The sequence below is a fragment of the Alligator mississippiensis genome, chromosome 12 (genome assembly GCF_030867095.1).
Source record: "Alligator mississippiensis isolate rAllMis1 chromosome 12, rAllMis1, whole genome shotgun sequence".
NCBI classification, from domain to species: Eukaryota; Metazoa; Chordata; order Crocodylia; family Alligatoridae; genus Alligator; species Alligator mississippiensis.
Genome location: NC_081835.1, coordinates 58,732,200 through 58,759,947, shown reverse-complemented (window position 1 = coordinate 58,759,947; position 27,748 = coordinate 58,732,200). Strand labels below are relative to the sequence as shown.

Sequence of the window (27,748 nt, the reverse complement as noted above, 5' to 3'; positions counted from 1 at the left end):
CGTTCCAAAAGATGTCTACTGCAATGGCATTTGTCTCATGAACTGGCACTTGTCCTGAAATGGATCACACATTTCTGCTGTAATGATCAGCAAGACAAACCTCTGCACAGGATGTAGCATATGGGTGGAATTATTATTTTGGCCAAATCTTGCTACCTTGGTCTGTTTGTAAGGCCCAAAAGGTGTGACGTGGGAGCTGTCGGGCAGTTCTGAAAGCACTTGCTTTGGAGACGCTCAGATGTTCAGCAAATTCTCACTCTAGCACCACTGCCTGGAACAGTTTGGAACACCTTGCACTTGACTCTGGGTTGGTAGGTGGGGCTGAGAAGCACTGTACAGACAGCTTAGCAGTCCTGTAGTTCCCCATCTATAAAATGGGGAGAGAGGTGGAGTTTTTCCAGGCCGGAATCCTGCCACCATCCCCTCTCCGTAGTGTATGTATTACCTTTACAGAGAGAGTGGCAGAGTCCAAGACCTTAAGCTCAGCAGACTCCCTATGGTTCTGCCTGGCTCGGACAGGCATTTACAAACGCAAGCAGGTGTAAACAACCTTTCCCATTCAGGCTGCCTTGAGCAGCTTCTCCGGTCATCCCACAAGTCAGTAGGGTTCTCCTCTACCTTTAGGACCTGCAAGCACTTCCTGAGTTCAAGCACTTGGATGTAAACAGCATGCTGTCCTGGCCTTGCCAATGAGCAAGCAGATTTCCAGCTGATAAGAGGGTCTGTGAAAGCAGACATCAGCTGATGTGCTCCCAGTCTATTTTAGCGAATGCATGTGATCATTAATCTGAAGGGCTTTTCTAGGAAGCGGTTCCAAGTTAGTGTGAAAAGGCACAAGTGTCTGCTTGACTAGCACCATGAAAGAGCATCAGCACTGTAGACAACAGGCTCCAAATGCTGTTGTGACTCATGGGCCGCATTGGGAATGCCATTGCCTGCTGCTGTTTAGAAGCAGGGAGCAGTGGCAGGGCTCCTGGCCTCTCCCCATCACCTTCAGCTGCATGCAGCTGCACAAACCCCAGGCCTTGCTCCCCTCCCACCTCAACCAGCAGTCCTGCAACTTTTTGAATGCAAGTGCATTTATTGTAACACAGTCTCGGCACAGAGTAAAATACTTGAGCACAGGAGTGTTGTTAGAATCTGTACAGCATCCTCCAGACGACACAGACACAACACAGCAACATGCAGCCCTAGAGGCTCCGTAGCAACTAACAAAGACAGCTTAAAACACTGGGAAATCCCAACAGTGGCTCATTCTCCGACCCAGTCTCCTCCTGCTGCCTGGCTGGATATGTACAAGGATCCGGATAAATGAGACGGACAATAAAAGAAACATCTTGAACCATTTACAGAGTTGTCTTTAAGAACCTGAAGCGTTTAGTTTACAAAAGTTTGAAGGCCACATTTTCATTTCAGAAACACCTCCCCTGGCCTCCTCTCCACCCTCCCTTTCCCTACAAGGAGACAAGGAGCAGCCCCTACCACCCCAGTTTCCTAAGTGTGTCCAGGCAGTCGCAACCCTGCGCCAGAGCCAGGCTGCAACATGCCCAGACTGATGCAGTGAATTGGTTGAGTTTCCCCATCCCTGTGAGCATGCAGCTTAGTTCTCCAACGAGACATCCCAGGAGACTGTCCAGGCACAAGGCAGAGTGGTCTACATCAGCCTTGGCAGCTTCACTGTGCCTTAGTTGCTCGGTCTCAGCCAAGCCTTGCAAAGCCCTTCCCAAAGTCACTCTGGTTTCTGCAGCCCCCTTACTAGCTTAGAGGGGCCTCCACAAACAGGTAATTCTCAAGGGAAGCTTAGTCAAGGAAAGCTGTGTTTGCCCATCTGCTCATCCCCCTCCCTGCCCTCTGCTCACTAAGGCCCACCAGTGCCTGGCTGTATTCCCAGCAGCAGATTAGAGGGTGAGGTATTTCTGTCTGTCAAATGAGCCTCTACGTGAACAAGACCTGCATTAAAAAGCAAGAACAAACTCAGTGCTGCAGTGTGAGTGCTAAATTGCTAATTTGAGTGTGGGTGCTTTTGTGCCAAAGGCAGCTTGTTTTATAGAGGCCGCTCCAGCAGCCTGAGGACTGCTCAGCCAGGCGCCTCTCCAGTGGGACGGGAGTCACCGTGGTCCAACACACAGAAGGACATTTCCACATGCCACCTTTTGACACTTGGCTCTGTGCGCAGGATTGGCTCGGAGCTTCTTCCCCACCTCTGTGGGCCTTTCAGCTTATGAACGGGGAGCCAGGGTAAGGCTGCGCAGCAGGGTCCTTCTGAGAATGCTGTCGGGAGAAGTAGAGGCTGGGGAGGAAAACTCATATAGGCCAAATGAGGAGCCTTGGGGCCTGCCTGGCATCCAACCTCAGCAGCTCTAGTGGAGCCTGACCATTTCATACCTTGGGTTTGAAGCCATTCACATAACGCAGTCCTGTGCGCTTGGAACTTGGAGAGCCGGGTCCACATCTACAAGGCTGTTGGGAAGTTTAGAGCAAGTGGCACAATGGGAAGGTGCTACTGGTCTTCCAGCTTTGCTCTCCAAGAACGCGCTGAGCACAGATAAGCTCAGATGTAGGCAGCTCAGAAATTGTAATGAACCATGACCACATGGCTGACTAAGAGAAACCAGCCCCTCTCAAGTAGGTTTCTCAGCTGTGATTGGAGATGCAAGAACAAAATAGGAAGGCCACATGTGTCACCTGTGCACCGCTGAAACGGCAACGTCCCAGAGCCCTCGTGGCTTTCAGCAGTTCCCAGCCAGTCAGTTCTCAAGTTGTAACATCACTCTGGTGAATAGAAACAAGGTTCCTCTTTATACATCCGAGTTCCAAAAAGTGCTCAGAATAGCTCCTAAGGAGAAAAGCAGGGGAGCCAAGTGCTGCCTGAAAAGAAGCAGAGATTCAACTCACTGACCAAAGCTACAGGTCTCTTATGAGGAGCCAAAGGGGGAGGAGAGTGCAGGTCCAACTTCTCCCTACCCAAGCTCTACAGATACAACCTTCCCTCCTCAGTTTATCCACTGGTGCTAGACAGGAGCTGAATGATGGCAAGGCTTTGCTGCCCAGACACATCCCTACGTAGTCGAGCCCATGCATAACCTGCAAGAGGCCTTACGCTGTGGTGTGTGAAGATAATGGAGAAAGCCTGTCCTCATGGGAATCAAAGGGGGTCTGCACACTCCAGAGTAACCAACAGCTGGAGAGAGGTCTACTCTTATTGCAAGGGCTGAGCCAGGGATCTGCTTTCCATACACACAGTGCCATCATCACAGACTCATGACATACCTTTGCCCCACAGTCCAGTGCAACTCATCCGGCCCGAGTCTCTGCCTCAATCTTCTGCTCCCCGTGCAGGCTCTCTGGCTCCTGGACCTGTGCTATGTTCTGTCGGATGGCAATCTCAGGGCCCCCGCCATACACTGTGCTTAAATAAATCCATGTCTCCTCCGAAATTTGCCCGTAATCTGCTCCTGGAAAATACAGTGGCAAAACCACAAAATATGACAAGATCTTGGTTTATGTCTATGCAGAGCGAGTGCTAGAGGGTGGGAAGTGGTGTTGCTGTTTGGAGGCTGGCACTTGGGGCTTAAAGGGGATTTTCTCCCTACTTGGGCAAGTCACTGGGACTGCTGAAGCTGATGAAAATGTGACATTCAGCTCCTTCAGCAGGACATGAAGTATAATACCTGCAAATACGCTACCCCAGTTCAATGCATAAGCCAGTCACCAAGTGGTTGTGCAGTGAGCACATTGCTAAGCAGGAAAACCTAAATGTCAGCTGACTGCCTCATACCCTTCTCTTCCCACTAAGCAGTCATGTGCATTGTTTTGCTGGCAAATGAGCCAACAACTCTGCTTGATCCCAACAAAAGCTGCAACCTTTCTTGCTGCCCACAGACAAGGAGCAGCTGTAGAGGACAAACATCAGTATTTCCCCCTGAAGTGCTATGCTCCCCACATGTGACAGGGCACACATCACATCTAGAGCCTTAACCAAAAAGGACTGTTTTCCATCCAGCATGGACAGAGATGGAGGCAGCAGAGATTTATCTAGGAGATTCAGGAGAGGTGTGTAGTTCACAGGCGGGGGAAGGGAACAGATATGCAGGGTTGTGAAGCTGGGGAGAAGAGTTCGGATTTGATGCAGAAGATGAGGGGAAGCAGCGCGAGGATGCAGAGGGGCAGGTGAAATGATCAGAGCAGCAAGAGAGCAAGGAGGTTTTTGTGTCAGTATTTCCTGCATGAGGGAGGCAGGCTCGACAACTTGCAGACAGATGTGGCAGCAGTAGCTGAAGTGGAAAACAATCCAGGGATGGATGAAGCTTTTAGCAGCTGCAATGGAGAAGAGCAAGCAATAGGATTCTGCGTGAGGCTGGACCACAGCCGGGATATTGCGTAAAGGGAAATGACAAGCAAGACCAGACAGAAGTTGCACACCTGGGTAGAGATAAAGGACAGCGGAGCTGGGTGTGGAAATGGAGTCAGCGAGAGGAATGAGGGGATCTGTAGGCCTCAGATGGAGTCAGAGATGCCAGTGATACATTCATAGGGAGATGGTAAAGAGCAGGACTAAAGGGTGAGGGAGAGAAGTTAGTATGGGGGGTTGCCACAGGGATGATCCATCTTGCTTTGCAATAAGCAGAGACAGAGAGGCAATAACAGAAATGGATAGAGGATGTTCTCCATTAACTACCAGGACCAGTGCTACCAAGGAAAGGCATGTATGCCAGCAGCCCATGCAGCAGCAGTAAGGGAGGGCCAGGGTGGAGGGGGCTTGAGCACGTGCCTTACCCTGCTTCACCTGCACATGGCCACCTGCTTTCGTGAGAGCAATCTTGGTGTTGTCAATTGGTCCGGGAGGCTCTGTAAGAAAGAGAGACATGGATCAGAGAGCTGTGCTCTACCTGCCTCAGCTGCTGCCCTAAGCAGCTGGAAGCAGAGCTGGGGTCAGGCAAGTAGAAGAGGACCTTTTCCTCTGAAAAATCACACCAGCGTCTGGGCTAACAAGCAAAGAGCCTTTGCTCACATGAGATGGTTATCACATTCAAAGGTGTTTTGTCAAGTGGCTGACACCACCTGATGTCTAGGGGAGTGATCGCATGAGAGCTCCTGAGATAAAGTAGGACACGTAACACGAACACCGTGTGGCATTAAGACCATGCTATCAGATGGAAAAGGCACCAATTGTAGAGGAAAGTATTAAAAGAGAAAGCAAACACAGATCAGAAACACTGCAGCTAGGGCAGCAGTCTCAGTCAGCAACAAGACCCTGAACTTCATAAATGAGCAGGGGAATGTAGGGTTGTAGGGAAGAGGAAAAAACCCATAGGGGAGCAGCCGCACCAGGGGACTCTGTCTGGACTGCTACAGTCCAGACACTCCAAAGGCAGAGAGATGCTCCACTCTACCAGGTGAGGAAGCAGTGCAACAAGGGCTGGTGAAGTGTGGCTACTCCCAACCTGGACAGAAATGGCACCATTTTTGCCATAGAAAGCTGTGAAGTGAGGGAGATCTGATGACCATATACTCAGTGCGCTACACGCAACTTAGGCTCCACCCCAGCCCTCATCTCACCCCTACACTTATAGGTGAGCAGTGCAAAGTCAGCACAGTTGCCTTCAGCAGGGGCCTCTGGCTGCCTGGCACCTCCGATTCTGTCTCGCTTGGAGGGCTACAGGAAACCAATACATACTAGATGAGAGTACGTAGGATGGTGGGCAGAAAGCAACATAGTCTAGCAGTCAAAGCAGGGGAAATTGGATCAGAAGCAATGAATCGTCTTGTCCCAGCAGATTCTTGGCCTCGGGCAGTTCAAGCCTCTCTGTGCTTCTCCCTCCCTAGCTGCAAAACTGAAGCGTTCTTCTTCTTTCTAATCTTCTAATGAAGAGCATCATAAATGCAGAGTGACTCACGTGTTATCACCCGTGGAGTTCTAGCCTGTGGATTCACCACACAGGATGCAATCCTCAATAATCCCTAAAACAGTGCAATTTAGTAGTAGGACACAAGTGCGGGCTGCTCCAAATTATAGCTGCAACCTTTATAAGAAGTGGTGCATGCTAATAATCACAGGAAACAAGATCCTCTCTACGCTTTCTCCTTGGCTTTGTCAGATGAAGAAACCATAAACAACTTGAATCCCATGGTCTGTGGTGCAGAAGCATCATTTCAGTGTGCTTTGCCCTATCCCCATAGCTCAGGCACTGGTTTTTTTTTCAGCCAGATTTAACCCGTTCCCCTAGCTAGAAACACTCCTCTTATAATCAGCTCTGTCCTTGCGTTCTTTAGGGACTGGCCTGAATATAGCTGGGGGAAGATGAAACTGCCATTCTTTGCCGACCGAACTTTGTCCAGCCAAAAATTGACAAAAGCGAAGTATGTTGCTTACAGAAGAAAAGGAAACGTGATCAGACAAGTTTAGCCACGTGCACTGCCCCATCTTCATCAGGCACCAGAAGCCCCAGGCTCTTACCATTGTCCTTCCCCTTGACGAAGGCTTCCCACTCCCGGAACCATTGCATGCTGATGCAGTAGATGACACTAGGAGACTCCTCTGCCTGGAATGCCTTGTTCAGCTGGGGAGAAGGAGCAGGGACAGAGGAATTAATCATTGTTGAGGCTTGTGGGGACACTTTTCAATTAGTAGGAAAACCCCACTAGTCTTCAGGATGCCCCCACCTGCCTTCACAACCTGTTTTAAACAAGCAGAAGGCCTAGGATTGCTCCCCAGCTTCAGGCCCCTATGCAACTACGCAGAATGTTATGTTCTGGCCCAAATGCTCCATGTACTGTTAGCACAGAGCAACTTTGACGTGAATCTCCATGCCACGATGCAGACATCTTTCTGGGGACCGGGTGACAGTATCATTTCTCCTACTGTGAAGTAGCATTAAAAAAATCTTAACGGAGAACAGGTCTAGCCAACCCTTGGTCGCTGCCCCTAGCTCTGTTCCACACACACCTTAATGAAGGTATCAATCTCAATCCTTCTGCGTTTGGCCAGAGCTTCAATCTCCACCTGGCATATGGAGCAGACATACAGATGATTGACAGCAGGACCACCCCCAAACCTGAGCACAGGATGAGAAAGAAAGAGGCACTGAGTGTCACCATGGAGGAGCTTACTGGCCTTGAACCCTACAAACCAATGCTAGATGAGACTGGGTCAGATACTGTCACTGTTCTTTATACCCAGTGAAATGGGAGTGGCTGTAGCTGGCTATTTTAATTGTCAGTCTGCCCTCTGTCTAACACGGTGAGGATCAGAAGAACATTCCCTCATTTCTGCCCCTTGAGAGAGCATAACAGAGCTCACTTGCCTTCTAGATTATGAGGCTCTCGCATTACATACTACAGAACCAAGGGCAATCATATCTCAGGATTTGTGATGCAAGTGGATCACCATGGATATTAATGAGAGTCCGACTACTCTAGACCCAGTATTGCACAACTGTTTGGGTGAATTAGAGGAAGGCATCACAACTTGGCCAATGACAGGAGCAGGAGATCCCAGACTTAGGTTTGGGATGACTATGAAAATGTCAAACAGGACAAAACTTGGACCAGGCCAAAGCACTGTGGGGTGAGGAGAGAAGCAGCCTTCCTCACCTGTTATAGAGATACTCCCACACGTTCTGGGGCAGAATCACAACCAGGTCATCAATGTAATGGTATTTATTGGGAGGGATGCCTGCAAATTGTGGGGAGAGGAAGAGTTAATCGGATCCTACGCAACAAACAACAGATCAGGAGAAGCAACAATTGCCATCACTCATCTTGCCACTAGTAAGAGAGAGAAGACAAGGAAGAGGAGGTGGCAGGACTTCCTGGGTAGGGGACTCAGCTCCAGAATACCTCTGTTGCCCAGAGCCAATTTTACTGGGCTTTTACGGATTTCTTCATTCCAGGGAAGATGTATAAATACATCTGAATGTTCCCACAAGAACAGAGACTTTGCCAGCCTATGCGAGATACTATAAAACGTATCGCCCTGGGCCTCAGATCAGCAGCACAACAGTCTAACGGTCATGCCTCCAGGTGCACTGGAGTCTCTGCCGATGAAGTGGATTCTGCTGCCATATACATTCTGTTAGCAATACCAATGGGGCTTTTCGTTTGGGTGCGTCAGCCAGCAAAAGGGGCAGCTAGAAACTTCCTGCTGAGCAGCAGCTGTGGCTCCCAATGCAGACAGCCTAGCAATGCTTTCAAATGCATTAGCCCTCTTCCTCCTTACCTCCATGAGAGCACAGGAACGTGTGGTTGGTGATGGGACCAGGCTCTGCAAACGTGTTGAATTTATTGAGCCACTCTCGAGAGATGTAGAACTGGAGCAGGCTGGGTTCCTTCATGTTGGCGAGGGAAACCACCTTCTGACGTTCCCGCACAGCCTCTTCGCTGCTCTTCCTAAAGGAAGAAAAGCCGGGGGGAGAAAATGAAGCAATCCTCAACAGCCCTCCAGACCTATCCTAGGATGCCACAGCCAAAGTGGGCTGCTCCAGCCCAGACACCCACCTGTAGAAGAGGACATAGGCCTCTGCATTCTGCACCACTGTCTCATGGACTTCAGTGACATACTGGTCATCGAATTCATACCACTGGCCATTGATCACATTCTGGCAGTATGCTATGTAGTGTCCACCTGTAACAGAGGGAACGTATTTGGGGTTCAAAGTACACAGAGAAGAACCAGAGTTTGGATACGAAACTTGAACAGGGATAACACAAGAATCCTAAAATACACTGAGCTCCCTTTAGGAGTAGGCAGACCAGCGATCACCGGAACCAACACAAAACACGAGGAGGGCAGGTTGCCTGTGGTGTCCGGAGAGCAGGGCTCTGAGAAAACCGAATGCCCTCCAGCTGACCAAGTGCCGACCAGCAGGATGTGGCACATTTCCTTGGGCTCAGTGCTCCAGGCTCAGACCTATCTTGTTCCCAGTCAGTTCAGGCATAGATGCACAGGAGACAAGGACTTACTGCCGGCTGTGCCATGATGGCAGATAACTGAGAGGAGGTCGTAGGTGGTGATCTGGGAGATGCACTCCTTGGCCAGGAAGGGTCGAAGGTCCAGCCCTTCCAATGGGAAGGAGACGTGACTGTTGATTTTAAAGGAATACATGACCTCGTGCCGGAAGCGTTTCAGGTGGATGCACAGGATCTAAGGGACAGGAGGGGGAAGAGACAGAAGCACAACATCTCTATGAGTGTCCATGTGGGATACAATTCTTACATACTTAACCCCCATCTCTGTGTTCCCTGACGTTTACAGGGATTGAGACCACACTATCAGATGGAAAGAGGTGGTTACAGTCTGGACTCACCAGGCCTTTTCTGGTGTGTTTGTATGTCTTCCGTTATGGCCAAAAAACAAACAGTTTCCAGTTCCAGCTTTAAAAAGGATGGTAGCCAGTGAAGACCAGGGAAACAAGTGACTTCTACTCACCTCAGGCAGCCGGAGAACTTTGCAGTACTTCACTCCGTTCCGCAGCCTGAGGAAGGAGGAGACAATTCATCCATGAGACCGCTGGAAGGCAAAGGAGCAGGGCCCCTATCCTAAGCAGGGCAACTATAGGTCATACCATAGGCAAAACTGGAAGAGGCATCAGTGGGAGCTGGCTCGAGCTCTCTGTACCAGCTTCCCCCATGAACGAGAGCATGAGTTACAAGAGAAACCTTTGCTACAAGATGGACCACTTCCTTTTTACTACACTTCTCCTGCTTATCCACTAGGTCTCTCCCCTTCCTTCACCTCTTACCACAGCCACCACTTTTCCTCCCACTAAGTTCAGGGTCTTCAGTGGCCCCTAATCAGGGCTCTCCCGGTCTCTTTCCTAGAATTCCAGCAAAGGACAGTTCAAAGCTTAAGAGGTTGAGATTAAAGGGGAGTATTCAAACAGCAGGTGTGGAGAACAATGGTGCAGAAATGAGGTCAGTGGAAAGACAGAACAACATGGATGACAAACTTACTTTTTACACCGTTCACAGCTGTACATGTTGTCCCCTGTAAAGGAGACAGAAGCACCGCAAGATTACCAAGAGCAGGAATAAGGAGACATTCTCACCATGTCTGGAGAAGCCAGGTGAAGCCTTAGCCTAGCGACAATAACAGGCACAAGGGAAAGTCCTGCACCAGCCTTCACAAGTGCAAACATGGAAGAGGAAAGCTGACTTGAGGAGTCCCAGTGTTGCTAATTCAAGAGTGAAACACCCAGCTAGACGCTCCTTGAGAAGTCTTGGCACAGTTTTTCCCATCTTTAGTCTCAGCAGGAGCTCAGAGAGAAGACCTCTCACACCAGCCCTCCCCCAAACTTACCCTTCAACTCATCTGCAGCAAAAAAAGCAGCAAGACAGTCCTCCAGTGTGACAACAGGACCCCAGAACCAACTGGGGATACAGGATACCACAAACCTGCAGGCACATAAGAAGAGAATCGGGACATTATTGAGGACGTGGCAGATGCCCCAGCTTTTAAAATCCCCAAATGGTTTACTCTTTTACATAACTGAAGGCTAGAAAGCCAGCTTAGGAAATAAGTAGGGCACTGTGGGAAAACATGGCTTCTTAGAACTGGTACTGATATCTCCCAGGACTGGAATGGCTGGGATTATTTCAGCCTTGATTAGGGTGTCAGAGCAAGGCAGGGACCAAATGGGGGCAGAAGCTGACTATACAAGAGACTTCCTGGGTAAAGAAAGGAGCAGTACTAACAGGTTCTGGATAGAAGCGTCTACTGGGAAGGTTATGATCATGCTGTATCATTATTTAAAGGCCTACCAGAACAGACTTGCAAGGAAGAATTAATAGCAAGAAAAGTGAGAGCTCCAAGTCCTTCAACCCAGGGTCACAGGACACTTTACAATTAACATTGATCCCAGTTTATTTTTGAAAGCAAAAGAAAGTAAAGTATGTTTTGGTGCACTAAGTAAGGAGGGAGTTTAGGACAACAATAAGGTTTATGGCCCATGATCTGTAGTGTTTTACCCATCTTATGTATGTGCAGTGCCTGAACTGTAAATCTGTGCATGGTTACCTCTGGTATCCCTGGTTGTCTCCAGACTCAATGAGATTATTCTTCTAATAACCCTGGGAGCAAACTGAGGAAAGAGGGACAATGCAGGGTGAGCCCAGGGAAACACACCTCCTGATGTACTCCATGATGAAGGCAATCCAGCCTTGTGAGGCATAATTGTCGCCGCATGCCCCTGTCTTTGCTGGCACGTTCTGGTAAATGGCAGAGTGCAGTTTAGCTAAGTCTTCCTTCCCAGGAATCGGGAGTGACAGGTCCTGGAACGTCTCCACTGTCGTGGACACCTGAAGACCCACAAAAGGGGGAAAATCAGGGTTTTGGTGCATTGAATGAAAATGTATAGCCCTGAACTTTTAGCACTGCCCTGTCTCAGCTAGGAAACTAAATTGTGGCTGAGAAGAGGTTGTTTCCATAAAATCAATTTTGATCATCATTAACAGGAAGCCCTCATCAGGTTTCCAGCAGCCACACCAAAATTGATTTTGTCCAGTGTATGCTAGGACTGGCCCACATTCAGAAACTGGGCAACAGAGGTTTGGCCACTGGCAAGTGACCTCCTGCCCTCTTGATGTTCCCTGCAGCTGTGGAATCGAGTTTTGCACAGGAAAGACCCCAAGCTCTACCTTTAATCCTGCCCTTTGTTGATCCCCTACCTTGTTCACATCTGGCTATGGCCAGCTCCATTGCTGGAAACATGTAATGTTGCTAAGAGACCTATTTACATTGGACCAAGACACTGTATGGCATGTAAACCAATAGAGAACCAGAATATTTCTATGCACGTTTCATAATCAATTGAGTCATAGCAACTTCAGAGCATTTGGGAAGAACATCTCTGTTTCCCCAAGTACAGCATTTGAAGAAAACAGACCCTGCTGTTTCATTATTTGATTAATGGCAGCCAAGAGACTCACTCTGTCACAGGTGAGGCATTGCACCAGGCTGAGAATGGAGCCATCAAAGATATCAGAAATAACACTACGATAACGAAGCTCTTTCTTCTTTTTCCCAGAAGCCTGCATCTGGGCTGAAAAGACACACAAAAGCCTCATCACCTGGCAGCTCTCTTGCACAGTCTCAACAAAGCTATGCAATCAAGTGAGGGGCAAGTCTTTCACAAGACAAACGCGTATTTGTACAGGTTTACAGGCAGCCTGCATGGCTAGATCAGTGGTGCCAATCTTAAGCTGACACTAAGAATAACCCAGCTTCAGACTGTACCAGGCGGTGGAACGTAACCATCTGAGCCCATTCAAACATTAGCAGGCTCCCAGAGGGAATTGTGCTGCTGGTGGTGGTGGTGGTGTCTTCCGTTCCCCATCCTCCTTCAGGAGGACACTAACTAGTCGTTCCAACACTTCTTCAAGCTCCATAAGAGTTGCTTCAAAGCTTTTCAGTTTGTTTTTTCCTTCCATGGCTGATTTTGTCCTTTTCCCTCTGGCAAACATCCAATCCTTCCCCATGCATTACCCACTAGGGTCTGAATCCCAGAAGCTAAGGTCTGGCTGAACACAGTCATTTTGTTTAAAACAACCCCTCTTGATTTATACAGAGTGCTTTCATTGGGCTCAGACATCTGCACCCGTGCACTGGCCCCTCAGCTGAGGTCAGTGCAGCTTGGCAAGAATTAGATTATTGAACAGCTGCAGGGCTGGTGGTGCAAGCACAAGCCATTGTATTCATGGACTGCGCAAAGGACAACAGATCTGTTTTTGTGACTTCCTTGGAATGAAGAGGCAGGTTTAACAGCAGGTACTGGGGCTCCATTTTGCAGCCTCCCAATGCTCCCACCACCAGACTGATATTTAACCCCACAATATGTTTGGATGACACCCAGTTAACAATCAGGAAGTCGTCCATGGTAATGCAGCTCTGCAGTCCCTTGCCGCACCTCTGTGGTTAAAAAGGAGAACGAGACTAAAGGCCAAGTGCTTACAGGTCTCCACTTTCCCATGAAGAGATGTGAATACTGTTCCTTACTCTGATGAGTCATTTAGCATTTTGCTAGAAAGAATAGGGGACATGAAGACCCATACATAAGCGATTTACATCTTAACTCTGATGGGTGCATATATTATAAGTGCTATTGTGTCCTAATATAGACATAGAAACTGCAAGCAGAGGGTGTTTGGAGATCTGGACTTTGCTAATGCTATCTGTCTCCTGAAGGTATTAAAGTGCAGCGAAGGACTGATGGCCTACCTGGAACAGCTAAAAAAGTATTGTTCTAAGCTTTACAAATCAAAAGCAAAGGTCAGGAAAGGCAATCTGACCTTGGATAATTCCATTGCTCCAGAAGGACCAGCAGTGATTGTTGCTGATGAGTTTACTTACCTAGGCTGCCTCTTCCATAACTCCAGTGCCTGCATTTATGATAGAGCAATGCAAGTCAAAAACTGCTTTTTGGAAGCTTGTTCCACTATGAAAATTGGACACCATGTGATTTTTTTAGTAGCAGTGTACTAAGTATGGAACAGAATCATGAAAGTGCAACTTATCTCTCCATGGGAAGTTAAATAGCTTCCAGTGTGCATGCCTGCGCCAGACAGAGCGGACAGGTCAGAAAGATAAAGATCATCAGCATCTTGGAGCAGGCAAAATTACCCATGAACACCCAACCAGCAGAGGAGCAGAGGACTTGCCTTAGCCATGTTCTGAGTGTCAAATAAGCTCCCCAAACAGGTCTTGTTCTGGCAACCACCAGGTGAAAGGACCTAGAAGACTAAGGCAGCGCCCTTACAGCCTGAGCAGGAGACAGAACTCACCAGGGCTAATTGGTGAAAACTGACCTCTGCCTTGTACAACTGGTGGTGAGAGAAGTGGATTGGACTGGACTGGATTCTGCCCTATATCCTCAGTTGTGATAAGACTTGCACCACTCATTTCTTAGTGCTATTTTTGAATGCACCAACACAAAGTCTTACATTTCTTGTTGTGGGTACTAGAGAACATGATGGCTTCTGCACCTCACTCTCCACACATCCTTCATACTTCGCCCTCTGCCTCCACGCATGACTTCCCACACACTCTACCTTTCTTAAGCACATAGGAGGGTCCAAGTCTTGCAGGACTAGAGCGAGGGGGGCTGCTGGACAGTTTGGAGTGCATCTCCTGGTGAACTGGACTGCAGGGGCGAGAGGAGCAGCGCACATAGGCATCATTGTCTGGCTCTGCAAGGGGAAAGAAAGGAAGAGTTCACAGCAGGGAGACTCAGTGTGGCACATACCCAACTAGTCCCAGATCAGTCCTGACCTAACATCCATATCTGAATGTTAGCATGAAGTCTTTCACAATCAAGCTGTCAGACAGAAAGGGGATATAAGTTGCATCTAGTTCTGTTCCCAAACAAGAAGTTACTTGCAGTTAGCAGATATGGATAAAGGCTTCCAATATCAAGGCCTGAAATGCAGGTTTAAGTCACCCAACCACCTTGCAAACATACTGGTTTCATCTGGATGGATCAAACAAATAATCCCACAAGTGTCTACAGGCATTTCTTAGTCTGGCCCAGTGAGGGTCCTCACAGGGCTGTTGGTTATCTCATCCTCAGGAGGAGTCATAGCTGTGTAGGAGAGCAAGAAGAACTTAACTGTACCTTGGAACACAGCCCCTTAAATTCCAGCTGTGCTGCAAAAGCAGCTGCCATCCCTTCAGTCTTAGCACAGCGCGTTACTCCAGGGGACTGTCTGAGACAGAATGTGCAACTATATGAACTGGCCGTAGGCATCCCCATTTGACCTCAGTTGCCCTGCTGTGCTAGAAATGAGTCACAATGATAGAAGTGGTGCAAGATGGGATGGAGGCAATTCACCTATCCTAGCAGCTGAGACCTTTGAAGCCAGGAACAGAAATGGTACATAACATGCCTGTTCGGCATTCCCACAGTAAGCATGGCCCAGAATAGAAAGATGGCACTGTTTTCTTACATGGTGCAGTAGAGAAGCTATATTCATACCTGGTGTCCTACACGGGCTGGCAGGACGGGGCGGGGGGAGTGTCTCAGGGGAAGCTCTGTCATCAACTGGCATCATGGTAGTATCAACATCTGCATCCTCATCCACTTGTTCCGAGTTGTTCCGCCGATGCCCACAAGAGAACTTCCTGTCCTTCATCCTCTCTTTCTCAGAGATCCCTCTGCCAGCCTCGTCCTGGATCAGCAGTTCTGTCTCTGCCAGGGAGCTGTTCATGCCCCCCATCCTGCCTTGCCCATCTCCCTCACCCCTGTCACTGCTGGAGTCACAGGAGAGGAACTCATCCTCTGAAGGGCTGCGGTCACCCTCCCGTTTGTCATCCATGTCGTTTGTGTCCAAGTCTCTTGTCTCAGCAACTATTGGTTCCTTTAGCTCTTCATGAAGCTGGTCCATCAGGCAGCGTAGGAATTCCTGGGTATCCTGAAAACCAGGAGCAATTCCACTTTATCTACTGCTCATCCAAGGAGGAAAAAAAGAGAAAGGAACAACTACAGGGTTCATTTAGTTTACCACTGCCCATAAAATTTAGCCACAGGGAGAATATGAGGGGGCCTGACTATGCTGAGCAGATGGCACTTTGGAGATATGCAGAAGGATCCTGCCTGTACAGCAGGCTGCTCTAATTCCTCAGGATTAGAGTCCCAATTTGCAGCTGAATTGTTTCAACTTTTGCTTGTCCCAAGAGCTTCTGGAGGACTCAGTAGCCAAAGTGGACAGCTGCTATGGAATTTAGACCACTACCTTGGCTGTTGGGATATTAGCACTGACAGGAGGTGAAAATGCAGGAGAAAGATAATTAAGACTGTGGACTGCAAAGAAAAGCAAACTCTATGCCGAGAAAGTAATTTTCACAATTGCTAATCTCACAATAATCCCTTAAACACAACATTAAAATCCAGTATTATTACCAGAGATAAGAACCAGAAAATGTGGACAAATCTGCCAATGTACAGGACTCCTACGCACAAGCAAGGAGGCAAAAGGAGACTTGCTGATATATGGGTTTCAAAGGCACCTGCCAAAAAGCCACCTGATGCCCTGACAGCTAATTATGAAGTCCTGCATATTATATTGTGGAGGAATCAGTTTATAAAATCATAATGTGCTCCCATTTCACTCCTTCAATTTTATTTCTTTGCAGCTATGAATCTGCAATCCCACTTTGCATCAAGGATAAAAATAAGAGCCCTTTCTGCAATCAGTATTTTTGTAATCTATATTTTGACTTGCCATCAGAATCGCATCTTAACTCTATTATCTGCTGCCACCTCTGGTTGTACATTTTCTAATCAATCACACATCAAAAGTCTTTAAAAAGACACGTAAGCAGGTAACTTTGGGTACAGCTGAGTTCTATTCAAATATCCAAGTTGACCAACTAAAACGCACGCTGGATGACCCACCTGCTGAGCATAGCCGCGGAACATGGGGTTGACCAGTTTAATTCCGTGAGACAGGCTGCTTGGCACCACGTAGCTTGGGCTGTTTCAAATGTAACCAACAAGGTATTAGTTCACCCATCAGATCTAAAGCTGAATTTTGCAACAGACAGTGGATAAGCAACAAAATGCAGAGTGGTAAGCAGGTAAAGCAGACAGAAGTACAACTCCGTAGCTGCAAAACCTGAAGTTATGTTGTTTATCTGTTAGCTAAGCCATAAGAATTTAAGAGACAGTAAGTACTAACAGCCTAGCCCCCTACCTGTGGACACAGCCCCCTACAGTAGTCACTCATGTTACAGTGACTTTGAAAAGTCTCTTAAGTGACAAGGGCTTCCCTGGGCAGACCTATCCACGTCAAGCAGCATGGCTGTTTCCACCTTGGGGTGCCACAAGACGAGATGGTAAAAAGAATTACAATGAAAATGCAGGACACTACTAAAAAACATTTCCATAACTCCACAACTCAATTCTTAAAGCCAGTGTCTCCCCCTGCCCCAATACCTTCCTTTTTGCTTATTAGCAAGCGATCTTTAAGTACTCAACACCAATTAGATATGTGCACTCTTTGGTTGATGTCAGCATAATGAATTTCAGAGGTTTCTGGATCCTGCTCCTCAACATAAAACTTACTGATCATTATATGCAGGGCAAGGCAAGGGACAAGAGCTATCACACACATAACTGTAACAGGCTTACACGTCACCTTCTCAAGTTATCAGCAAAGCCTGATTGTTTTCTTGAGTTATTGGTACTATCTTCATAACTGAAATACGAATGCCTCTACACCTTCCCCTCGGACTGGGGAGGCATCACTCACCGCTTCTTGTGCCACACTTCAGAGACCAATTTCTGGTAGCTTTTGCATAGTGCTGGTTTCTTGTCTGTGCGTACCAGCCCACCACACTCCAGAAAAAACTGCGTGAGAGGAGGGCTACAGGATGAAAGAGAATGAACTAAGTCAATGGAAATTGGATGCTGAAGATCACTTTGGATGAAGGTAAGAAGGTAGGGCAGGGTGGCACCTTTAAAAATTAACTAGCTAATCTCAGGTAATAAATCCATTCCAGACTAACTGGTTAGTCACCTTAGTGACTAGCTGGTTAATCTGTAAGGTAGCACCCTGTCCTACCTTGCACCTGACATCAGACTAACCTAGCTAACACCTCCTTGGTTGTCAAGGTCACTTACTTGGGAGGAAAAATATAAATGCCTCTGTATATGTGCATTCGTGTTTTTTAAATAGCACAGTAAAACCAAAGACTTATTTCCAACACTTGTCTAACAAAATATGCCCACAGCAAGTCCACTGACTGACCTAGCTGTCTACTCTATAGGTTTTTACGCCTTAACCATACCGTAATTCTCTCCCTCTCTGCTTCTCTAATCTGCATCTGAGCTACACACATCATTCCTGAAGGAAGTCTCCAGTGGAAATTGCCACTGTTTTTAGTGAGTATTCAAGGAAGGATCACTGCAGATTGGTCCTGTTGCCTACCAGTTAGAGAGGGCCTGAAGTGCTGCATTCATGTAGCAGGAGTTCCCCAGGTTCTTCATTCCCGTAAGGCCTAAAGAACATGCAAGACAGACACCACTCAGAAAGGAGCACTGCTTTTTAAAAGCATCACATTCTGCATTTAGAAAATGCACGGGCACCCAGCCTGTCCCTCAGAGATAAGCAAAGCATCCCAGTCCTCCTGAGCCCACCAAAGTGCTCCAGATATGGGTCAGAAAGACTCCAGAGATGCACCTGTAACTGACTGCACACATCAGCATGATTTACCTCTTGGTTTCAGATCATCATCCTCCGATTCAGATTCTCCTTCGTCAGCTACTGCAATTGGAACAGCCTTCAGAGGGTGAGCAGGCAATGGAGAATCCTGGATGAAAGACAGAAAAAAGAAGCATTAATGGCAGGTCTGCTTTACAAGATGACACACTGTCTCTGTACTTCCACTCAGCCAGCTCCTTGGAGAGGGCACCAGTAACCAAGGAACTGATAATACATCACAGTCGCATCCCTCTGTTTTCCTGCAACAATATAGTTAAGCAGGGTAAGAAGAACCCTTACTGCTTTCAAGAGATGTCACGAGTGGCCTCTGTGATGGTCAGTAATGTTTGTAGTCAGTATGCTTACACCCATGCTTCTAGTATGGTATTTAAAGCTTTGATGAGAGATATGATAAGAGTAAAGGTGCATCAACTCTTGCAGTTCACTCCAGATGTAATTTCCCTTCAGAAGTGGCCAAAGCCAGACCAATTAGATGTATAAACAGATTCACAAGCACTCTGGAATCCCCTGGATTGAAAGCACAGTGTAAATGTAAGATGATTCTTCATTTTGAGTGGAAGTGGCTACCTTCAGCACAAGAGCTCATACAGCAATTAGGCTTGGACATGATGGAAACGTCTCGACTAGCCATCTGCAGAAGTGAACAAGCCCCTTGCTAAGTGCTCCATCCCACTGATCAGCCCTCTCCCAACTTAAGGTCTCAAAGACTCACCTGTTCACTGAACTTCGATGGTGGGGAGGAAGCATTTGTTGCCAGCCTCTGGTCCAAGAATACCTCTCTTTCACAGGCATAACACCACACCCGGAATGTGGTCAGGTTCACCGTCAGGTTGTGTTTTTTGGCCTAAACGCCAAAATGGAGAGAAAAACGAGAATCATAAACTTACTTGTAATTGCCATGAAATTTGGAAACTAAGCACCACAGTAACTATCTGAAATGTTGTCTGAGCTTTGAGGATGACCGGGAATTAGAGTTTAATTACTGAGAACTCCAAACAAGATTGAGGGGGGATTATAGAGACTGGCTCACCTGTGCATGAAGGGTGCTGTGATCAGCAAAGGACTCCCCACAGCCAACATAAGGACACCCAACCTAGGGAGAGAGAGGAGAGAAAAGAGGGAGAATGAGCTGGGGGTGGCAAGATAAATCCATCACAAAATGAAGAGGTGTTCACTGGCCCCTTCCCCAGGCAGCAGATCTGTATCTGTACTGACCCTGTGCAGACCTGCTAAATTAAATTAGAGGAAACTGAACTAGTTGGAAAACTAGCTTTGTTCATGACTGAAACCTCCTGTCTAAGCAACTGGGATTAATTTTCCTTGAGCTGCTCTCTGATGGGAGCCCAAACATCTATGGATTCATCATTAAAAATCTGTTGTAAAAATAAACTATTTGGTGTACCATGAAGCCCACATCCATGACTCCAATGATGCCAGCCAGCCCTGCCTTCATCTCATTATTTCCTTCTTCAATGGTTTGCCCAATTCAAACTCCTTGTTTTCATTTTTCAGCTTAAAAAGACTGCAAAACGTATAGGCATAATATATATTATATGTATAACTAACCCCTACAGCTTCCTAGCTGCAAAGTTGATCAGTCCTCACGCTTCAAGGAACGCTAGATCTTCCTGAATGGCAGTGAAAAGCCTGGCACAGCGTCTGCCAGCTTTGTTCTACTGATCCTGTTAAGAGTTGTTCAGGTCAGGGACTGTCTGTTACTCAGCAACTACCCAGGACTCAGCAGAACAGGGTCTTGGTGTTACCATGAAGCAAATTAATTGGAATCGTAAAAATGCTGGAAGCGGTTGTTTACCGGCGAGACAGGGATGCAGGGCAATCCTCTAGCGTGTTTGTGGATGGGAAAGGAGAGATGTTTTGCTCTTCCTGCCCCTTGCACAACAACAGTAAAGGCTGCACTGGCACCTGCGCATCAATACACTGACACCGGCAACAAGGATCAGAAGCTTTTGTATGCAGGGAACTCATCTTCTATGTTCAAAATGTGCCAGGCGCGCTTGTGACAGCACACGAATTATTCCTGATCAAGTCTGGTCCACGATCCGCGAGACGTGTGCTCGAGCTTGTTTCTCAACCTCTTGACAATGACCCCCGTTCAAAAACATCACGATCCATTTCCCCACCATTTTTATTCTCACTCAACAAGAATCGCTGTGATTTCCTTGTGTGTTCTCAGGGGCTGATGCAGCATCTGGCTGTGAAGGTGCCATCAGGGAATGGGAATGCAAGATTGTCTTGCTTGAGTTAATCATAATAACTTGTGACCCCCTTGATTACTTCCTGTGACCCACTTCCACACTCCAGGGGTAACAAACCACTGAGAATATGGCTCCACAGCTAGCATTGACTATTTCAAGTGACAAGGATCGACATCTGAGCTCCTGCAAGAGGGTGAAGCTCCATTATAAACAGCTGGGACTATGACTGCAAAGAACATTTTGAAGTGATGGTTAAGTTATGCCCGCTTGGACCAGACCAGACCAGGCTGTAAATTTGATGATGCACCAAGCCTGGTCCAACATGACAGTCCCACTCTTATCTGAAAGCTCTTTTCCATTCCCCTCTGCTTCGCTCCTCTCCTTCAACAATAGCACTGATTTTTTCTGGTTCCACACATTTGGAAATCTCTTTCCTGGCTGCCAACAAGAGCACGATCCAGTTAATCATTAGGTGCTTAAAAACAGATGGTGGTTACAGATGGTGGTAGATGGGTCGGTCTCGACCTGGAAGGGTGTGGGCAGTGGGGTCCCGCAGGGTTCGGTCCTTGGACCGATACTCTTTAATGTCTTCATCAGCGACTTGGACGTGGGAGTGAAATGTACTCTGTCCAAGTTTGCAGATGACACAAAGCTGTGGGGAGAAGAGGACACGCCGGAGGGCAGGGAACAGCTGCAGGCAGACCTGGATAGGCTGGACAAGTGGGCAGAAAACAACAGGATGCAGTTCAACAAGGAGAAATGCAAAGTGCTGCACCTAGGGAGGAAAAATGTCCAGCACACCTACAGCCTAGGGAATGACCTGCTGGAGTCCTAGTGGACTCCAAGACGAACATGAGCCGGCAGTGTGATGAAGCCATCAGAAAAGCCAATGGCACTTTATCATGCATCAGCAGATGCATGACAAATAGGTCCAGGGAGGTGATACTTCCCCTCTATAGGGCGTTGGTCAGACCGCAGTTGGAGTACTGCGTGCAATTCTGGGCGCCACACTTCAAGAAGGATGCGGATAACCTGGAGAGGGTACAGCGAAGGGCAACTCGTATGGTCAAGGGCCTGCAGACCAAGCCCTACGAGGAGAGACTAGAGAAACTGGACCTTTTCAGCCTCCGCAAGAGAAGGTTGAGAGGCGACCCTGTGGCTGCCTATAAGTTCATCACGGGGGCACAGAAGGGAATTGGTGAGGATTTATTCACCAAGTCACCCCTGGGGGTTACAAGAAACAATGGCCACAAGCTAGCAGAGAGCAGATTTAGATTGGACATTAGAGGAACTTCTTCACAGTTCGAGTGGCCAAGGTCTGGAACGGGCTCCCAAGGGAGGTGGTGCTCTCCCCTACCCTGGGGGTCTTCAAGAGGAGGTTAGACGAGTATCTAGCTGGGGTCATCTAGACCCAGCACTCTTTCCTGCTTATGCAGGGGGTCGGACTCGATGATCTATTAAGGTCCCTTCTGACCCTAACATCTATGAATCTATGAATCTATGAATCACTCTTCAGTGTTCATTCCCATTGGGATGTAAAAAAGCAAGCCAAGATGAGCAGCAGACAAGATTTTGATCAGTGGACTCTGATTTGCTGGGATGTAACCAAAAGCTGACAGATATCTTGACAGTGCTGCTTTTCCTCTCATATCTATACTTTTTTTTTTTTATATATAGGATACTGTGATCTCAGACCCAATTTCACATCCAAGAGGTATCAATAAATACAGTATGTTGTTAGGAAAGAGTAAATATAAAGAAATGAGAAGGCCCATCCCACACCATACAAGATACGCAGGCCCTTTTTACCTGGAGACAAGCCCAGAGATTTGGTCCCCCAGCTCCACAAGACTGGCAAGTTCCCTGTGTTTATACAAAAAAAACCAACAGTTAATTTAAGGAGCCTGATGCTAAGTGACGTACAGGCATTCAGAAACGCACCAGCAGAGATGGCTTCGAGCGCTGCCAAACGGCAGCAATGTCAGATTCCACCAGCCTCCTCCATCTATCCCATGAACGTGACTTAAGCGTTACAGTGATGGAGTATAGATGGCTTCTTTAGGAGGCATACACAAGAGATACTCGTGGTGGAAGCAGCCTTTCTGCATCACATCAGTGGATACCTAAATGGAAAAGGCACTGCAAGCAAAGCAGTCTTTACCTTGGATTTGAGCAGGAGGTCATCCCTGGTGACCTCACCTATCGAATCCAGGTGAGGACAGATATCCCTTGCATCCCCCATCCTTGCCACGACTCAGCTACAGAGGAGACAGATTGGAGAAGTTGGGAGGATGACTCAGGTTGGTTACATGTCAGACTTGATGGTAAAGATGACAAGAAAGCAAAATGACCTACTTCAATGTTAAGATATTAGAGATTATTAAAATCCATCTTTGAGACTCAAAAGTATGTGGCAGCAGTCTTAACATCTACGCAGGCATTTATACACCCCCCCTCCCCCCCGACATAGGGTAAAAAGGATCCCAAACTATTCACATGCTCCAGTACAAGGAGGGGACTACGCGAATGTATCCTGGGGATGAAACTAAACCTCCAAGTGTCAGCTCCCACTACAATCTTGATGTCAGGTAACAGTTCAGTGCTGCAGTCAGGCTAACACAGAACAGCTCATTGTTGAGCAGTAGCATTATGATATCAGAGATAAGTGAATGATGCAATGGGAGGGAGCAAGAAGTATATAAAGAAAGTTAATAATTATTTGGAATATATAGCCAGATATAAATGCACACAAGGACTGTACTTTTTCTTCTACAACATCTCCCCAGAATAAAATTGGCTGAAACCCATCTGGTTCATACCTCAAAGGAAAACAGTAATGCAATGAGCCCCTGAGCAGTCTCGTCTTAAGGTTCAAAATCCCAGCTGGTCTGGATCACGCAGCATAGCTGGCTGACGCAGAATCCTAAAGAAGTAAAATCCCCACATTACTGCATATTCTACACACAGACTCTCACTGAGGCTCTTCCAAATCTGCATGATACAACTAGAAAACATCACATGGCAAGATGCATGTAAGAAATGCATTGCCTTTACTTAAGAGTGGGTTGGTGGACTAGACCCCACTTCTTCCCTCAGAGGTGAGGTTTCGCATCCTGGCTCAGCAAGTCACAAGCAAAAACAAGCCTGGAGATCTTTAAGCTGTTACCTGTTGTCAAAGGAACAAAAGCACCAAGAAAGCAGAGGAGAAAGTCTCATCTCTTTGCAGGAGGCTTTGACTAGAATTAAAATGGAAAGGACACCGTAGCTCGGGACTGAGGTGCAATGATATAACCATGGCTAAAAGCTGGCACAGTACCTGCACTCTGCCTAGCTGAAGATAATCTGGTTATTAGCTGTTCACTACCTTCCAGTTAACTACAAATGTCAGTAATACACCTTCAAAAGAACAGAAGCCACCAGCACCTGTGAGGAATTTACTGTTACACGCATGCCTAAGAATATAATGTGCACACCTCTCAAAGACTGTACAGCACGGGACAAGTTGCGTTCCATCAGGGACAATAAAATTAGGCACGGTGAACACAAAGGATCATTTTTAGTGTTTCACAGCTGTACGATTTATGGGCAAACTCACCCATTTTTCGGGGCGATTCATATTTGAAATCACAGACACATGGAAACCCTCAGATGTAGCTCAAGTGCACAGTGCAACACAGGAAGATAAAGTGAGGTGATCACTAAGCAATAATTTAAGGAAACATCATTCAGGGCTCTAAAAAGAAGCTCTGTTGAGTAATTCAACCCGTACAGAACCCGACTCCAAAATATATTACTAGCTAGAGACCAACCAGCTGTAAAAGGCCCACACTGTAAAAAAGTGCAAGTCCAAGCTCATCAAAGCTTAATAATTTGCTGCGGTCATTCATTGCTTCCTGCTGTTTCTAACATCCACAGGGACTTCAGATATCATTGCCAATGTTACCCGCTCTGAAGCCTTTTTAAAAGAAAGAGAAGATGAAGGGCTACGCCACTTCAGCAAAGAATGATCTCAGCATCCCTAACAACCTGCACTAGCAGCAGAAAGAAATAAAGGGGTATCTTGTAAAAAAAAACAAAAAACCCTTTACCAACAAACTTTGCAACTTAAGATATTGGAGGAACACAGCAAAACTGGAGGGGTAAAACGCTGTTGCAAATAAGAGAGAAATGTACAGCGATCGCAGCCAGAGTCTAGTAATTTCAGGATCCGACTTGGACATCTGTGCATCAGTTATTCAGTTGCAAGTGTCCAGCTTCATATTTTTAGTCCCCAGAACACACCTATGCCAAATACCATCATCTCTCTATGATCTTTGTTATTTTTCCGTACTTAATTTTCCTTCCTCTATCCCCTGGAAAAAAAAAGCACCCTTACTAAATCTGGTATTGCTTTAAAAGCAGCTTCATGCTCTTAATCTTTGCCAGCTTAAATGGTAACTATTTTTAAAACAAATGGAATTAAGTCTAGTCTTACGCTCCGATTACACTACGTGTGCTTAACTTCGTACATGTGAATATTCCCGTTGAACTCCATGTGACTACTCGTGTACTTGCAGGTATACACACGCATTAAATCTTCGGCAGAATTTGGAATTTGATCTTCCCACTTGTTTCTAATGCTTTGCTTTTTAATACAGCTGGGGAAAGGGGTCAGTTCTGCCTACCGAGCAAGTCAGGACATGGTTAAACTGTAACTGAGTTTAGCAACCGTTATTAAATAAAGAAAAGGTCTTGTTTTTTTCCCCTCTGAGAGACTGCCTCAAGGGCTTTAACTGGAACATACAGGTTCTGAGTCAGGCATTGCTTAAGAAAATATGAATTTCTTAATTAAAACCTTGCCAAAACCTTCTCTGTTGCTTATCAAAGTTTAAAACAAGGTGCATGAAGGGAAATTAAGTTACCTTAAAATAAGTCTTCCCCAGCCGGGCTCTTTCCCAGCAAGCCCTGCAGAAGAGCAGTACACGGACATATCACAATAACCAATCCTACTCTGACCTACTGAAAGACTGGAATTGCTGCCAAAACCGGTGGTTGATCCCACCCAACAACATATTTCTGTCCTCTTGCTAAAAACCAACAATGTGCTGATAGCATCTATGCCAAAACCAGGCTCAGATTGCAAACACTTTTGCACAAATTAACCTAGTATGTCTTATGCAACAAGCGTCTGCCTGGGAAAAAAAAATCTGTGAAAAAAAAACTTGGCCTGTTTCATCTGGAAAACAAGTTACAAGAACTAACTAGTTAATCCTCACGTTACCCACAAGATGATAATACTGCGGAGATGTACCCATCTGCATTTTATAGATGGGGAAATAGACACCAGAAATATTCAGTGAAATTCTCACGGCAACGTTAAAAAAAATCAATTTCCGAGATGAAACAAAATCAGAACCCAGCTGTTCTTTAGCTTCCAGTCCTATGGCCAGAGAACAGCTCAAACTGGACAAATAAAGGAAGCAGCATTTTTAGCACGGATTTATTTTTTGAAGTCACTGGAAATGGCACACATTTAGCTCTCAGGCTTGCAGGGGCGTTAGGCATTTAATCTGCTCCCCAGAAATGCAACTCTTTCCATATAATAGGCCCAGAAAAGCTACTCTCATCTCCTGGTTATATAGCCTTAAAAAATAAGCTAGAATTTTAGCCATGAGAAAGGTTAGCTTGTGATCCTGTGCACAACTGGAAGAGAGGCTGAATCAGTAGATACAACACATGCAGGAAACACCCCCCCCCCCCGAACAAACTCTGATACCTGTACTTTGAGGCCAGCGCAGTTCTTTCTTCAACAATTATGCCATAATAATTATCAAAGGACATCACTTAGACACAGGTGCTCATCGTTGCTTAGGAGAGGATGCAAGTTCCTGGATTTCTGCTAAATAAGACAGAGAAGGAGTTCATCAGCATGTAAGGACCACCAAGCACCGAAATACCAGCGGTAGCAAACCCCAGGCAGCGTGGTTCCAGCCAAGCAATCGGTTGCCTTTCCTGGTGGAAGCAGCAAGCATTACTCATCATTTTCCCAACAGCTGGTGCTGCATCATCCCCCCACCCCCTGCTTCACAGGCTGAGCTTTCAAGCTGGCTGCTTCTGTGTTCTTGTTTCCCACTTACTGATCAGCAATATTTAATGAATGTGGTTCTTAATATACCTTTTAAGATAAAAGCCTATTATCTTGCCAAGGGACTCAGCTCAGAGCAAAGATCACAGTGCTAAGCGCCAAGATTGGAAAGATCAACAACACAATTAACTGCTGGAGGCACCAGGGTTTTGGGGGGGAATCCTACATGTGCTGGAAATGCTCGGGTCCCGGGGCTTTCTTCTGGCAGCTCTGGAATCTCAAGAATTGAGGAAACCGGGGCTGCATCATACCTGTGCCAAGGTAGCGACCGCGCAGGGCTCCCAGGCTGGTTTTCAGAGTGGGGGTAACTGCTTTGTCACCCCAAGACCCTTCGCACCCGATGACACGGACACACCCTTCCCACGGGACAGTGGAGAATGCAAAAGCAACCCCTTGTCATCAAACTCCCCCGATCTGCACCTCCAGCGGAGACGACATCCTGACCCCACCCTTGTGCCTCATCCCCAAGTAGTAGCAAGCCCCCAAACCTCTGCAACCCCGCCGTGATGCCTCTCCTGCCTCCCCCCTTCAGGGAACGCGGCGCCGTCACACAGGGGGCCCCGTGGGCTGCACACCCTGGAGACCCTACCCCCTGCAGCATGCGGACCCCCCCCAAACAACCAGAGCAAGCCTCTGGGCCCCCTACCCCAGCGAGGTCAGTCCTGTCTGGAGTCACGCAGCCGCTCCAGAGACCCCGGCCTCCCCATCCCAGGCAGGGGGCGTCTCCCCACCGCCTCTCCCCCTGCGCCAGGCAGGGACGTGGCTTTGACAAGTCACCGACACCCTGTGCTTAATTGCGGGGTGCCTGGAGGAGCACGGCGGGCACCGAGAGCAGCTCCCTCCCCAGCCCCTCTGAAGCCGACCCCCAGGCTTGGCTGCCTGGCTGCTCCCTGGAGCCACAGGGCGGCTGGCCCTGGAAGGAGGGATGCCCCCCACCAGCTCCCTGGGTGGCCGGCTACGAAAGGCCGGGGCTTCGGTCCCTTGGCTAGGCCCCAGCGTGCCTGCTCCGCCTGGGGAAGGGGATGGGGAGGCCAGCACCGCGGCCAGGGAAGGGGCTCAGCCCCAGAAGCAGCATGGAGGGGCAGGGAGGGAGGCCAGTTACCTGCTGCCGGAGGGAGGAGGGAAGCCAGCGCCTAGGAGCTGCAGCTTGGCGGCATGGGAGGAGCCAGGGGCTGGGCCAGGGAGGGGAGAGAAG

The 27,748-nt window shown here is 47.6% G+C and overlaps 1 protein-coding gene across 4 annotated transcripts; it reads right to left on the bottom strand.

Moving 5' to 3' along the window:
* Positions 1 to 1,061: 1,061 nt before the first annotated feature.
* Positions 1,062 to 27,748, bottom strand: USP20 (ubiquitin specific peptidase 20). 4 transcript variants are annotated; one of them, XM_014610591.3, is made up of 27 exons: positions 27,656 to 27,748; positions 26,185 to 26,307; positions 23,249 to 23,352; positions 22,591 to 22,687; positions 22,239 to 22,292; positions 19,244 to 19,306; positions 18,926 to 19,057; positions 18,205 to 18,301; positions 17,920 to 17,989; positions 17,242 to 17,355; positions 16,386 to 16,464; positions 14,967 to 15,402; positions 14,044 to 14,181; positions 11,926 to 12,038; positions 11,123 to 11,295; positions 10,298 to 10,392; positions 9,952 to 9,985; positions 9,428 to 9,473; positions 8,962 to 9,142; positions 8,497 to 8,623; positions 8,219 to 8,388; positions 7,594 to 7,675; positions 6,947 to 7,055; positions 6,458 to 6,560; positions 4,777 to 4,848; positions 3,271 to 3,455; positions 1,062 to 2,868 (listed from the first exon to the last, which is right to left on the bottom strand). In XM_014610591.3, the coding sequence occupies exons 4-26, from the start codon at positions 22,669 to 22,671 to the stop codon at positions 3,295 to 3,297; spliced, it is 2,730 nt and encodes a 909-aa protein (XP_014466077.2). In that variant the 5' UTR covers positions 22,672 to 22,687; positions 23,249 to 23,352; positions 26,185 to 26,307; positions 27,656 to 27,748; the 3' UTR covers positions 1,062 to 2,868; positions 3,271 to 3,294. The 4 variants fall into 4 exon arrangements, with proteins under 4 accessions (XP_014466077.2, XP_014466079.2, XP_019356536.2 ...); XM_014610593.3 differs by having other exon boundaries at positions 1,062 to 2,772; XM_019500991.2 differs by having other exon boundaries at positions 26,185 to 26,304; positions 27,656 to 27,704.